The 14,027-nt window shown below is 40.8% G+C and overlaps 1 protein-coding gene across 2 annotated transcripts in view; it reads right to left on the minus strand.

The window, feature by feature from the left end:
* Positions 1–14,027, minus strand: part of traf3ip1 (TNF receptor-associated factor 3 interacting protein 1) — a 48,287-nt gene that overhangs the window by 18,916 nt on the left and 15,344 nt on the right. The window contains exons 6-13 of one of the 2 annotated variants that reach the window (XM_042336361.1): positions 13,864–13,947; positions 11,437–11,509; positions 10,425–10,511; positions 9,537–9,557; positions 6,639–6,732; positions 4,096–4,176; positions 2,669–2,798; positions 1,031–1,067 (exon numbers count right to left, since the gene is read on the minus strand). In XM_042336361.1, the coding sequence (XP_042192295.1) occupies positions 1,031–1,067; positions 2,669–2,798; positions 4,096–4,176; positions 6,639–6,732; positions 9,537–9,557; positions 10,425–10,511; positions 11,437–11,509; positions 13,864–13,947 (607 nt within the window). The remainder of the gene's footprint in view (positions 1–1,030; positions 1,068–2,668; positions 2,799–4,095; positions 4,177–6,638; positions 6,733–9,536; positions 9,558–10,424; positions 10,512–11,436; positions 11,510–13,863; positions 13,948–14,027) is intronic. The other variant, XM_042336362.1, reaches the window with a different exon arrangement.

Genomic DNA, 14,027 nt, shown 5'->3' on the forward strand with positions numbered 1-14,027 from the left:
CATCCTTGACTCTCCAGCACTCTGCAATGTCCTCTCAACATGAAAGGCACTATACAAATGTAATTTGTTGTTTTTTCAAAGCACTTTACAGGATTTACTGTGAAATGGAGTGACTGTGTAATTGTAGGAAAATGTAGCAACACAATTGCGCAGAGCAATGTCCCACGAACATCCATGAAACAAATGACCAATTTTATTTGAGCAACTGTTTACCAGGATACTAGGAAAACTTCCTTTCTCTTTTCAAATAATGCCATGGCATGTTTAACATCCACCTGAGCAGGCAGACTGGACCTCAGTTTAACGTCTCATCAGAAGAAGGTCCCATCTTAAAACTGGAACTACCAGGATGCTGGAAATCCACCTCCTGAGAATTTTCTCTTCCCTCGTCTACCAATCCCTGGCAGGACTTCACAATTTCACTGAAGAGTTTCCAAATTAAATCTCATGATTGGCAATTTTAAAGCATGAAACTGGTAGCAAAGGGATGAGAGACACCAGTAAGAGTTCTCGAGAAAATGGTGTATAATTCAGTCATTCCCCTTCAAATAGTAAACTCAGTCACAAATTAAGGTCATTTTTGCCCACATAATACAGCCAATACAGTTTACAATATATTCTGTGAAGCGCTTTGAGACCTCTCAACGACAATGAGGTGCAAAATCAATTGCAAGGATTATTATTAGTGTTAACTTGCACAGGATAAACAAAATTTGAAAGAAAATCACAAGAGTAGTAACTACGCCAAAGATGGATTTTTCCCCCCCCAAAACAACATAGGGGTCAATTCATGATCCATCATGGAATTCCTCGTGAGGATAGGCTAGGATGTCCGCCTCTCCTCTTAATTAAAAAGTCTGCCAATGCTCCCTATCTAGGCCCAGTCGTTTAGGTGAGATATGGAAGGTGCTTGGCCTGTGTGGAATAATGCAATGCCATGATGAAAGAATGCAGCCAAAAATATGCAACTATGCAAAAAAAACATTAGCTACCCAATTCTTTAATATGAATCATGCATCAGTATACTTACCATGATCCTCATTGCTGTGCAGTTCCATTGTTGGAACCTGGAGAAAGAAGTGTACATAGCATCATTAGTGAGCTTGTGACTACAATGTAATCTTGAAATTCTGCTGGTGACAACCAATTCAACTTTATTCTTGTGCTTCACAATGCCAATAGAGCCACTCACTAAATCAGTCCTCGTCATCTAATATGCTAATAAGCAATGGCATTCCAAATGGTCGTGAATACCAAATGATCTCTCCTGCGGCTCTGACTTCTGGCTCCAGCCTATCCCTTAGACGCACCAAACCTAGGCATCAGGTGTCCTTCCTACCCCACATCTGCTTCCTGACCAGGTCCACTTTGCTCCACCTCAGTCACATTGCAAGCCTCCGAATGTACCTTATCCCCAAAATAGCCAAAATCCTTGTCCATGTGTTTATCACCTCAACGAATCCAATGCCCTCCTCAAAGCTCTCTCCAGCTCCACTAACCACAAAATTCAATTAATCCAGAACTCCGCTACCCGCATACTTACACGCACTAAACACCGTACCCCCAGCACACAGGTTTTTGCCAGGCTCCATGGCTCCCTATTGCCAAACAGATCGACTTGAAGATCCTCACACTGGTCTTCAAATCTCTTCATGCCCTGGTACCTCTCTACCGCTCTGATTTGCTTACTCCCCAAACCACTACCCGTTGCCTCCGCTCAACTGGCTCTGGCCACCTTGTCCCGTCCATTCAACCATCGGTAGCCGAGCTTTCAGCCACTACACTCCAAAACCTTTGGAACACCCCACCCATGCCCCTTTCTTCCCAATGTTCAGGATGTTCCTGAAGACCTTCTTCTTTGATCGCACTCATTACCACATCTCCCCTCTCTCTGGCTCGGTGTCATGCTCCACCACTGTCAAGCACCCTGCATGAGGGGCGCTATATAAATGCAAGTTGATGTGGTTGGTATCCAAAAGAATCAGGTCCATTTGACAGAGTTGATAAATTCTACTCAGGAAATGTTTTCAAGTCCAGCTGAGAAGTTGATATGGTTTCAGGCCAACTAAGGAAAAGCCTCTGTAGGTGGAGATTCTATCAGTTTATTTTCCCCTAGATGAATGGAAGGAAATTATCGAGGAATGTGTAACATCTATAATTTTCTAAATTCCAGTGAAATGGCACAAAACTGTGGAATCTGAAAATTGCCAGCGGCTGGGGGCTCCAGTCATATACTTCCCAAAAGCAAGCACAGAGCAAAATTCAAATTTCATGGTTTTCTGTAACTTTCTGACAGGTGTGATGCTGGAGTAAAAGGTTTACAATTCAGCAATTATTGGGTTCACATTCTACGTCAGGCTACCGCTTGAGTGTAGGGCAGCTATATCTGCCACACTTGACTTTTTTCACTTGTAAATACAAGCTCCATGACTTGTTGAGCAAGAAACCTTTCAGGACCTCAGGGGGAATGGAGGCGGAAGATGACAGAAAGAAGTTACAGTTTGTCCTACAGGTTTAGAGGGAATCTAATTGAGATCTTCAAATTCTGATGGTTTTGAGGATAGTGAAAGATTATGCCTATGCCCACTGTGTCCATAACAGGTACCATGAACATGGCCCTATGGGGTAAAGCTCAAGCGATTCCTTATACAGAGATATATCGGCTTACCGGTTCCATCTCTGGCATATCAGGGAGCTCGGGCACTGCTTCTTCCACCACGAACTGTTCATCATCATCCTCTTCTGTAGCCAAATTCTTGTCCACTATCACATTAGACACATGCTTTCCACTTCCAATTCTGAAAAAAGAGCACCACAGGAAGTTCACATAAATGTTCAAATAAACAAAGGAAAATAAATTCTAAGGAAGTCATGAGGAAGTATATAACAGTTTCAAAAGAACTATTATTATTTATATAAGTGAGCAAACAGTGAACCTGTGGAACAGGCTCCCTAGGGAGACAGTTGAAGCAGGAAGTGTTGATTCTTAGTACATAGGTAGTTTGGGACATATGTGCATGCGACCGCCAGGAAGTTGGAAGGCAAACTAGATGGACCTTGGTCTTTTTTCGTCTAGCATTTCTTATGTTCTTATAATGCCGCTTTGTAGAAAACAAGAAAAATGCAATCCATAATGTGGTATTAGCAGAATGAGCAGCAATATTTCCTTGTCATATTTGACTGGAGGAAAAAACAATGAAATCCATTTAGAACAGAAAGTATGGAACGAGAAAATCCCATTGCAACATAAGCTCTGCTTCCTCCAGACTGAATACTGGGGTCTACTGTGGACCATATATAAAGATCTGTGTTATAGGCCATTTACAAACACACATGTACAGAGGAAATTACAGGTGTCTAATTTTTGCAATTAACCATGGAAAGAATTGGCTGCTCATTACATAATTAATAAATCTTTTGCATTGGTTAGCTAATCAAGTGGACCAGTCATTTCCTCCATACAGCTGCATTTACACTGAGTGTAAAAACTAGGTGTTTTTCGAGGTGTAAAAACTAAGTGTTTTAAGCTACCAAGAATATATTTACTCTCCATTTTAATCTTTATATACAACATGCATTTTATAGCACCTATAATGTCTCAAGAGCTCTTTATAGTAATTATGTTTTTGTAGGCAGCCCATTTGCACACACAAGTCAGGAAATGAATGACAGATTAAACTGGAATTATTGGCCTGGACACTGGGAGAAATTCTCTTCTTGAATAGTGTTTTGGAACCTTCAACAGCCTCGTGAAGGACAGACTGGATCTGGGCGTAATGTCTCATTTTAAGATTAGCACCTCTGATAATGCAACATCTGCCCAGTATTGCACTGGAGTGTTAAGTCCCAACGTAGGGGCAGAACCCATAGCTTTATGACCCAAAGGCAAGTTACCAGCTAAGCCAAACTGACATCTGGGGCAAGACAACAAGAAGAAGATTACATTTGTATAGCACCTTTTACATCGGGAGGACGTCCCAAGGCGCTGACATAGTTAGATATTCTGGAGTGTGGTGTCAAACACATCAGATTAGTTTTTTTAAAAAATCGTGTTAAATCCTAAATGTATTTCTGACATTAACCATACGCTCACACCTTTCTGGGGGCTGCTCTGTACTTTCTTGCTTCTTCACTCTGGGCGGCGCTGGCCTTGCGCTACCTGGTCGGGGTATTCGCCTGCTCGGAAAAGAATGACATTCACAGAAAGAACTTCCTGTAATCATACTTTAAATTGTGAAAACAAAAACAGAAGTAGCTGGTCTGAAAACAAAAGCAGCTGGTTTTGTGTACTTTAAATTGCATTTCGTATCGAACATGAAATCAACAGAATTCTCACAAGAAGAAAAAAGGAAGCAAGTCAGAAGTTTTTGTATTAAAAATTTTTAGAATATGGAATCACCACAAATGCTTATTGCAGCAGAATTCACATATAAAAAGTCAGTGAAATTCACATATTAAAAAGTCAAGGAAAAATATTGAATTCTTGCATTCTGATTTTTTTTGGTCAGCTGGGTATCTGAAACATGCAGAAAACCATCACCATGCTTAAGAGTATCTAAACCAAGCTGAGGTTTTCATGCATCCCACCTACAGATGGAAATCCCAGATAGATTGTTGGAATGGAATATGCACTCTCTCTGTGGAGGGATGAATCCTGCTCACCTAATTCCAGAAAGTATTAGGCGCAGGTTGACAAGAGGTAAGGCTTAGGGACCCCAGAGTTGTTGGTGTTACTGCTGAAGTCTAACTAGCTGAAACCACATTGCTTGCCGTCGATATTGTTGCCTGGAAATGCTTCCTTGATTAGCTAGGTCTATCCTATCGTTTAGGGCTTCGGCTTGCAGCATTAGGAGGTGCTCAATGGGATGACTCCCTGCCCTCGATGACTGGTCTGGCATTCTTAGTCCATCCGATGAGCCAGAGTTGCTGAGCAGTCATCAGCAGTGCCCTAGAGTACTGCAGATCCGCCTGGCTCAGGACTACCGAGACTGTCACAGAGAGGTGGCTCGATTCCGATATTCCTGTGGTGGAGGGTTTGGGGGGGGGGGGGGAGGGGGGGAACCACGATAAACAAGGAGTATTTTAATGGAAAGATTGGAGGGATGGTAGAGGGTAAGTTGCCTGAAGGAGAGGAATGAACCGGAGGAGTAAGGAGATAGGCTAAGTGAGGACTTGGAAATGAGCCATACCACCACCACGGCAGTTAGGTTATGGGGTATGGTGGAAGGTATAGTCAGGTGGGTGGTCTCAGTCAAAGGGACAGTCAAGTGGGGATAGGAGGTGAGGAGAATGGAGGGAGACAAGGACAGAGCGGGAGTGATGCGGAGTAGAGGACAGGGACGGGAGCAGCAGACAAAATGCGCATGCTGAGACTGGAGGTAGGTAGTTAGCAGGGCATAGTCAGATATTACTGTAAAGTCCAGTGTAGTGAATATTTTGGGGGTGAACATGGAGGCAACTTGCACGCAAAAATGTCCCACAAACAGCCATGAAGTGAGTAACTGATTTTATCTGAGGAATTGTTAGCAAGAATAATACAAGAAATTTCCTTCCTTTTTTAATAGTGCCTTGGGATCTTTAACGTTCACTTGAACAGGCAGATGGTGCCTTGGTTTGACATCTTGTCATAAGCACAGCACCTCCAGCAAAATGGCATTCCAGCATTAGATTGGAGTGTCAGCCTAGACTGTGAGCTCAAAATTCCGGCATGAGGTTTGAAGGTGGGGTTTGAATCTATACCTTCCAACTCAGACGCAAAAGATACATTATGAGCAAAGGGTAAGAAAATTAGAGAAGATAAATAGCTCTATTAGCCGAGTCAACATCAGCAGATGCTACCATAAACACATCATTCTATAAATTATTCAGTGATTCCTCTCAAACTCACAGCTATAGGTGTGAATATCAAATTCAGACAACAACAAAAGTACATTTGTATTGTGCCTTTCATGTCAGGAGGACATCCCAAGGTGCTGGACAATCAGTGTTTTGGACCCGAACTGGGGGTCAGGATCAGGGAGGATGGAGGGCAGGGGTGAGGAGGGTTATAGAAGGCACAGTCGAAGAGGAGGGTCTTAAGACAGGTCTTGAAGGAGGCAAGGTGGAGGGACTGCAGGAGAGTTCCAGAGATTGGGGGCAAAGTGGTTCAAGGCCTACCCACCAACAGTCGGGTGGGCAAGACAGGGGACGTGAAGCAGACTGGAGCCCGCTGAGTGGAGGGAGCAGGCAGGTTGGTAGGGGGTTAGGAGGTCACAAAGGTAGGGGGAGCGAGGCCATGGAGTGCTTTGAAGGCGAGGACCAGGATCTTGAACTGCATCCTCAGTGTGATGGGAAACCAGTGGAGTTGGGCGAGGATTGCGGTGATAGGGTCATGGAGCCTGGTGTGGGAAAGGACATGAGCTGTAGCCTAAGGAGAAACGAGTTGGGAGGCCGACAAGCAGGGAGTTTGCCATAGTTGATCCTGGATGTTATGAATGCATGCAAGAGGGTCTCGGCGGCCTGCAGTGTGAGATAGTGGCGGAGCCGGGCGATGTTGCGGAGGTGGGGGAAGGCAGAGCGGGTCATGGCATGGATGTGGGGTAGAAAGGATAGTTGAGGGTCAAACATGACACCAAAGCGCCGGACTGGCATCAGCAAACCTCTGTGCGGCTTGGTGCACAACATCCTCAGAAACATGTCCGTTGACCTCAGTGGCTGGCTTCTTCTCATTTGAACTGTGCAGAGTTTCTGGGTCTGTAAATATTGAGATGTCCATTACAAAAATGTGCCACACCACCAGGAGGAAAAAAAGAAACATACTGGAAAAAAGATTATTTGTTACCACAAAGTATCGCCATGTGTGAAACGTTTTTTTTTCCTAATCTGTTTTTCACAGTAAATATCAACTTCTAGGTTTTCTTTTAAAACAAAACACTTATCTAGTGAGCAGCGGAGCTCTACAGACAGGGAAAGTCTCAGAGGCTTGATCATTGCTCTAAGTTGAGTTACTCAATCTTTGCTAACACCAGGGCTACAAATGGCCACAGTGCCTCTATGCTAGGAAGGGTTAAAAATCAGCCAAGGTTTCCAGCTCCAGATTACTATTCAGTGACCCACTGCTGGAAAAGGCACATGTCTGGCTAGGCTACAATTGCAACACAGACAAGGCTCAGACATGGATGATGGCCACCTTCAGGACAGGAGGGTAAAAGAACATTGGGAGTTGTTCTGGAAAACAAACAATAAGCAAACAGAAAATAGGAATCACCACAAAACTGGGGCTCAAAAGGTTGTAGCAAACCTGCTGTAGCAAAAACAATTCAACCTGATGCATGCATTACAGGATAGGTGATAGAGGAGTATAGAAGAGGGGATGTCGAGGCTCATGTGGAACATAAACAACGGCACAGACTAATTGGACTGAATGGCCTGTTTCCATGCTGTAAAATTCTATGTATAAGTTTAACAATGTTCTGAATAGAATGACCACACAAACTGACAAAACATTACACATAAAATAAACATTGGAAGAGTATTATAAGTTAGAACATCCCCACAAGATCATACAAACATCCTATAAATTATTACAGCCTTGAACACACTTCCAGTAATAAAACAGAATATTTAATTTTACGGAGCATTCCCAATTAGAATCTTATCTCATTTGCTCTATATGGTGGCAGACCATGTGCAAGACCATGGTTACAATAGAGTTAGACAACAAAAAAAGATCCTAAACTGAAAGATGTTACTCCTGTGTACTGCTTAAATATGAAATTCCCTACACCTTGGGGCTTTTCTTTGTTTGAATTTCTTAGTTAATTTCAAGTTGTTATTGTTAGTCTAAAAGAGGGAGAATGCAAGAGCCTTTTTAAGCTGCTTAGTACAAAGCTTAACTCCCACAATGAGCTTTGGATGAAGGTCCTTTGACCCATTTCATCTCATGCATCCAGGACACTAACCTTAATCCATTATACCTTAAAGTGGTTTCTGAAATAAATCGAGTATCTTGGCCTCTACCACTCTTCCTGGTTATCCACTCTACTTGTTAATTACACTCTGTAAAAAAAATACTTCCTGACACTTATCCTAAACTTACCTAAACCTGTGACCTCTTGTAATGTTTTAATACATTTGGGACAACAATGTTATGGATTTACTTTATCTGCTGACTATCATCCAGTGCCTTGGGACGTCATCCCGACGTGAAAAGCGATATATAAATGCAATTTGTTGTTGTATACCTCTAGAAGGCTCTCTCTGAGATGTCTCCTCAATGCTGTCATTTTTTTTCCCTAGGAAAGGCAAAGAAACTAAAATGATTTACACAGTGGTAGTAGAAAGCTACAATGAATAATGGTCATTTTGAAGCAAGCTAAATGAGACTTTTGGGCCAAAGTACTTAGTAAGTGGACAGTGTGGGATGACACCTCAATGCATTGCTGTAGGCGCACTGCATGTTTGGAGATGCTGTCTTTTGCTTTCAGTTTGATCAAGGACTCATCAACACACAGCTTTGATCTCTTAATCAAAATATGACACCTGCATCTTAAAACAGTGAAATTTGTCTCTATTCAGAAATCATATTCACGAGTTTATCTGTGATTGCTCATATCATCCTCAGTACAACCGTAAAGCCATTCTGACCGGCTGAGTTTTTTAAGTGGATAAATGGTTTGGTAAATTCAGGTAGTTTATAGTCTCCACAGTCTGGCTCAGCTAGTAGCACTCTTGCCTCTGAGTCACATCGTGATTTTGAACTCAGCCAAGGCTAACACTCCAATGCAATGCTGTGGGTGCCCAGAATTTGGAGATGCCATCTTTTAGATATGTTAATCCAAGGACCTGTCTGCCTGGTCAGGTGGACGTTAAAGATCCCATGATACGATTCATTGGGTAGAAGGGAGTTTCCCAAATAAAATTGGTCAATCACTTTATGGGTGCTTGCAGGACATTGCTGTGCACAAATTGTCTGCCTACAAGATAGTCATGAGTTTACAGAACATCTTGTGAAGCACTTTGAGACATCCTCCCAACATGCAAGACACTATATCAAATGCAAGGATTATTATTACTTTGTGCATGCAGCAAAAGATTTCATTAAAACATCTTGAAATGGCAGAGTGAAAGTATTTTTGATTAATTTGGTTTGTGGAGTTTGGAATGAATGACCTCAATCTCCTTTCAGGCTCGAATGACTAATAAGTGTGTGAAGTATTGCATTCTTCAAGCATTATTGCAGAATTTTCATGTGATGGATGAGGAAACATACATCAATGGAGTCTTGTGTTTTCCACCCCCTCCTCGAATCAGATTTTTGTTCCAACTTCCAACATATCATCACTCATAGTGGCGTACAGTTCCACAAATGTCTGCCTCTCTTTCTGTTACTTCACCCAAGTAGCTAATCTTCAGAAACAAGTCTACAGTGAGCTTTTCAACCTTCAAAAGCATGACAGAGCCTGATCTTGACAACTACCTTCCAGCAGGTGTCACTAGACAGCAATCAAGTAGGAAACTCATAGTAATATTCAAAGCTGAATGAAATAAATGCTCACCTGCCTCCACATCCGACTCATCTAGAAGGAATAAAATACAGTCAGACATTCCTGCTTTTCAACTTGAATTCCAAAACCTCTACTTTTATCACCTAAAGTTACTTGGTGACTTTACAAAGTGACCACACAGGCCTGGCTTCTGCAGATCTTATACTTTATACTATTTAATAAAATACTCCAGATAAAAAGCTCATTTAAAATACAGTGAAAAAAGCAAGGAAGGTCCTTGAGGGGTGGGTGGGAAAGAGCCAAAAAAAATGCAAACAATAGGTATAAATAATGAAAAACTCTCCTGTAAAGACACATTGGGAGTGAAAAAACAGTAACTCACATGAATTCAATTCCATTACATTCTAGCTCCAAACTGGAGTTATTTACAATTTCCCACTGCAATAAAAGCACTTTACCCCCATTGTCAAAGGGCACCAAACCTCTCCCCACAGTAGTTTCTTTCTCTATCCCCTCCACACCAGACTGTGTTACACACAATTAGGAATGGACAAGCACCAAATTATTTCTCCCATGTGACCAATGCCTCTTTAGAAAACCAGTTTCAGTTCTGTGACAGGCTCTTTAACTTTAAAGCTAACAATCCCAGTGAGCGTGATCAAGAGCAGGAAAATTAAGTCCTGCTCTGACTTGCCCCACTATGTGGCATCTAGAAGAATTTCCTAGTCACGATATAGAGAAAACCAGCTTACGTTCTTGCCAAAAACTTCAGCTTGGTTTTATTGAAGAAACTGTTTAAATTAACAGCAATATAAATAAAGTCCAACACAAATAGCTTCTAATTTACAAGTAGTGAGTTAACGTGTGTCAAAGGAACACTATTTTTCTCTCGCTATCCTGCAGCCTATTCAGGGCTGCTTACCAGCTCTACATTCTTACCTAGCTTGTTTTCAATGGTCTCTTTCTCAGGCTTTTGCTCTAATACTTCTTGCTGACTAACTGCTGTTTTAGGTGTTTTCTCGTCCTCTGATAGGAAACAGAGGCAGAAAGAATGTATTTAGTGAGTGGTCTTAAAAGAGTAAATTTTCTAAATGTCTGCAACTTGCTCTGTATTCCCTAGTCAGCCATGAATAAAGCAAGAGAAGGGATGACCTCGTGGGTAAAGGCACAGCAGTTTCACATACAGAATGAAATCCTCTGTGCCGAATTAGCTGATCTAACAGGTGTCTTCAGCATCCATGGCTAAGGGATAAGATGTATGTAAGTGAATGTTGGGTGCAAACCCTGGACTGTCCAGCTCCTTAGGATGACCTCCCATCATGAATAGCACTATATAAATGTAAATTTGCATTGTATTACATAAGGACAGCATTAGGCTCAGCTGAGATACCTTTAACGTCAGTTTGCTTACCAACAGTCACAGCTGAGTCTCCCATGTGAAAAAGGTCATTTAGGCAAAGCACCAGAGGGTATGTGATATTTTGGCTACTACCAAAAAAAACTATATTTACAAACTGCTGCTTCAACATATTTTGGTCCAACAAGGATTTGCAAGTGAGTTGAAGCTTCAAAAATCTAACAATAGGAAATTGTACAAAACAAAATGCCTTGAACATTGTGCTTTTAATCCGCACCACATGCTTTAATATATCCTAAAACTAAACCGACACCTTTGTGATCCAGAGCTGAGGGTGCTACCAAATAAGCCAGGCTGAAAACATAGATAATCACAAAAAGAAGCAGATGTGTGTGTGTGTGGGTGGGGAGGGGCGCGGGTCGAAAAAGAACTACATTGATTTGAATATGGAATTCTCTGCACATACCATAGAAGAAGCAGGGCCATTCTGAAGAAATACAACACCAGTACAGACTCGATAGGCTGAATGACCAGTTTCTGCGCAACATTCTATGAAAGATTTTAGGCACAACAGAAGGTGCTCCCAAATCATACCTTCTTCTGATTTTGGTTTTCGTCTTTGGCCTTTTGCTGAGGAAGGTCTTGGTATCTTCACAGGACTCTCAACCTTCACAAAAAAACAATAATTTTACAAACAACCCTGGACCACTAATATACTCAGACCTCAGATTAATTCCAGGTATTGAAGATATGTTATGGCCAGCACTGAGACTCAATTGATAACTAAAGAGTGGGTTTTCGTGAATCTATTTATCATTTCTTCGCTAATCAGCACATATTCTCTTCATCATCTTGGTATTTTTCATTCGCAAACCGTGAGATGAACTTTGGAAGACAAATTAAACTTGGAAAGATTTGATTTACTTAATATATGCACAGTTCAACCACAAAGGCTGTCCATCACTGGAACCTTCTTGCTGCAGTGGAGTAACTTTTCCCGGTCTAGTTATTCACAAAATCTATTGGAGGGCAGAACAATACTGAAACAATACCAACTCCATCTTCTGGTAGTGGATGACAATAACAACTTATATTTACAAAGGATGTTTCATGGCATTTCAAAGACAGAGCCTGGAGAATAGAGAGAGGGAGTTTGAGAAGTTTAGAGCGTAGCTGATGAAACAGCACAGAGGAGATAGGCATGTAGCCGACCTGAGACCAAGTGGAAGGGCGAGCAAAAGAGTGGACTAGCAGAAGAAGAAGCTAGAGCTAGGAATTTACAGATGAGGGTTTACAAACTGTGTGCAGCACCAGAATAACCAATGAACAACATTAGTTATCTGAGTTGATGTGTTTAGTCCAACATGTGTTCAAATTTCCAATACTAGTTGAAAACTTTTTTCCCCCCCAAAAAATGCCTGCTATTATTTATAACAAAGCCACACCATAAAGCAACTTAGTTAGTTAAAAGGTGCAATACCTGTGTTCTGAGAATATCTAACACCTCATCAGGCTTGCAATAAAGAAAATGAAACATTAGTAATTGATAATAAATCAAAAAGATTTTGCAGTTCTTATAAATTAAGTACTGCAAATGACAAAATTAAGACTTGATACAAGGCAGAAATCTTTCCTCTCACCATTCAAGACAAAGGAAGAAATGTCCATCCAAATTAAAAATTCCATAATAACTCAAAGCCTTTCAACACTCAATCTGCAGTTAGTTTGAAAATGCAGTAATACATTTTGTATGTGTAACTATTTCAGGTTAAATCCATACCTGAAGCGGTTACATACAAATTCAACATGCATTAAGTTTCTAAGACCAAGTTCGCTCCATTTTCTACTATATTGGCCTTTACCTGAATCTTATTATTGCCGATTCAATCACAAAAAAAACATGGTTTCACAAACATTGTGCAGTCCATTCATTAATAGCAGTTTTTAATGTGCTTTACATTAAATGAACAGTTTGTTTCAACTATACAACTACTTTGCAATCTAGCACTAAACAAGCCAACAAAGTATTTCAAATGCAGCAACATCTAACAGAATAGCAGCAAGCAGGTTAAAAAAGTACCTCATCACCACTGCCTGCCTTTAATTAGGAAAAAAATAGCATTTTTAAGAACCAAATCAGCAAATAATGGAACATATTCAACTAGTTAAGTCACATAAGCTTACCTGATCCATTGACTGCTATCTGTTCCAATAAGTGCGCAATAAATCAAAGTGGAGCCAAGCCCACGAGAAGTCAATTTCTACTTCACTTAGTAAACTCTATGTTTAGAATTTCCATCAAACTATGCCAGACGTTTCGATCCTGAGTGTTCATACTCTCTTGTTTAAAGAAATGCTTTACTATCCAAAGCATGAACATAAATAACTGGTAAAGAGTCAAATATTAATATGGTTATTTTCAATATCAGTGAGTCAGTAATTAGCAGGCACAAATTTTAAGATAAAGTGGAGATAATAAATATCTATACCCAGAGGGTTTTTGAAGCAGAATCCATTGATTTGTTTAAAGGGAATTCGATAAATACTTGATAAAGAGAAATATAAAATATAAATCGAAAAATTTTCAGATACCATATCTTCAGTGTTGTATCACACCTCACTGGTATCGCCAAGCCATAATTAAAGCAGAAAACATCAATGCATTTAAGAGGATACAGGAAGAAGAAGGAAAGTGTAGCATCTCATATAGAATATAAACAACGCTATCAACTAGTTGGGCCAAATGGCTTATTTTGTGCTTTACAATCTAAAAACTTGTATAGTGACATGTGATCTTCAACATCCACTCGACTAACAGGTAGATGGGATCTCAGTGACTCATCCAAAGAATGGCACCACCAACAATGATAAGCTCAAATTATGACAGAAGGCTTGGACCCACAAGATAGATGAGTGGCATCAACTAAACGTGAACTGCAAGATGTTAGTACATCAACTGGTTTGTGATAACAAATGGTGAACAGAAGCACAATGTGAATTTGTTAATCTGGGAATGCTCACCTCCTGGTCCGTATCACTTTTATTCTCTTTCCTGGTTACCTCTGAAGGCTTTCTAACAGTTTTTTCTTCTGCTAATGCTCGGGGCTACAGGGGTTTAAAAAAGGAGCAAAATACACAAAATTAAGATACATTTTTAAACATATCTAAGCAAAACTGACAAGCAA

Source organism: Callorhinchus milii, unplaced genomic scaffold (genome assembly GCF_018977255.1).
Source record: "Callorhinchus milii isolate IMCB2004 unplaced genomic scaffold, IMCB_Cmil_1.0 Scaffold6, whole genome shotgun sequence".
Taxonomy (NCBI): Eukaryota; Metazoa; Chordata; class Chondrichthyes; order Chimaeriformes; family Callorhinchidae; genus Callorhinchus; species Callorhinchus milii.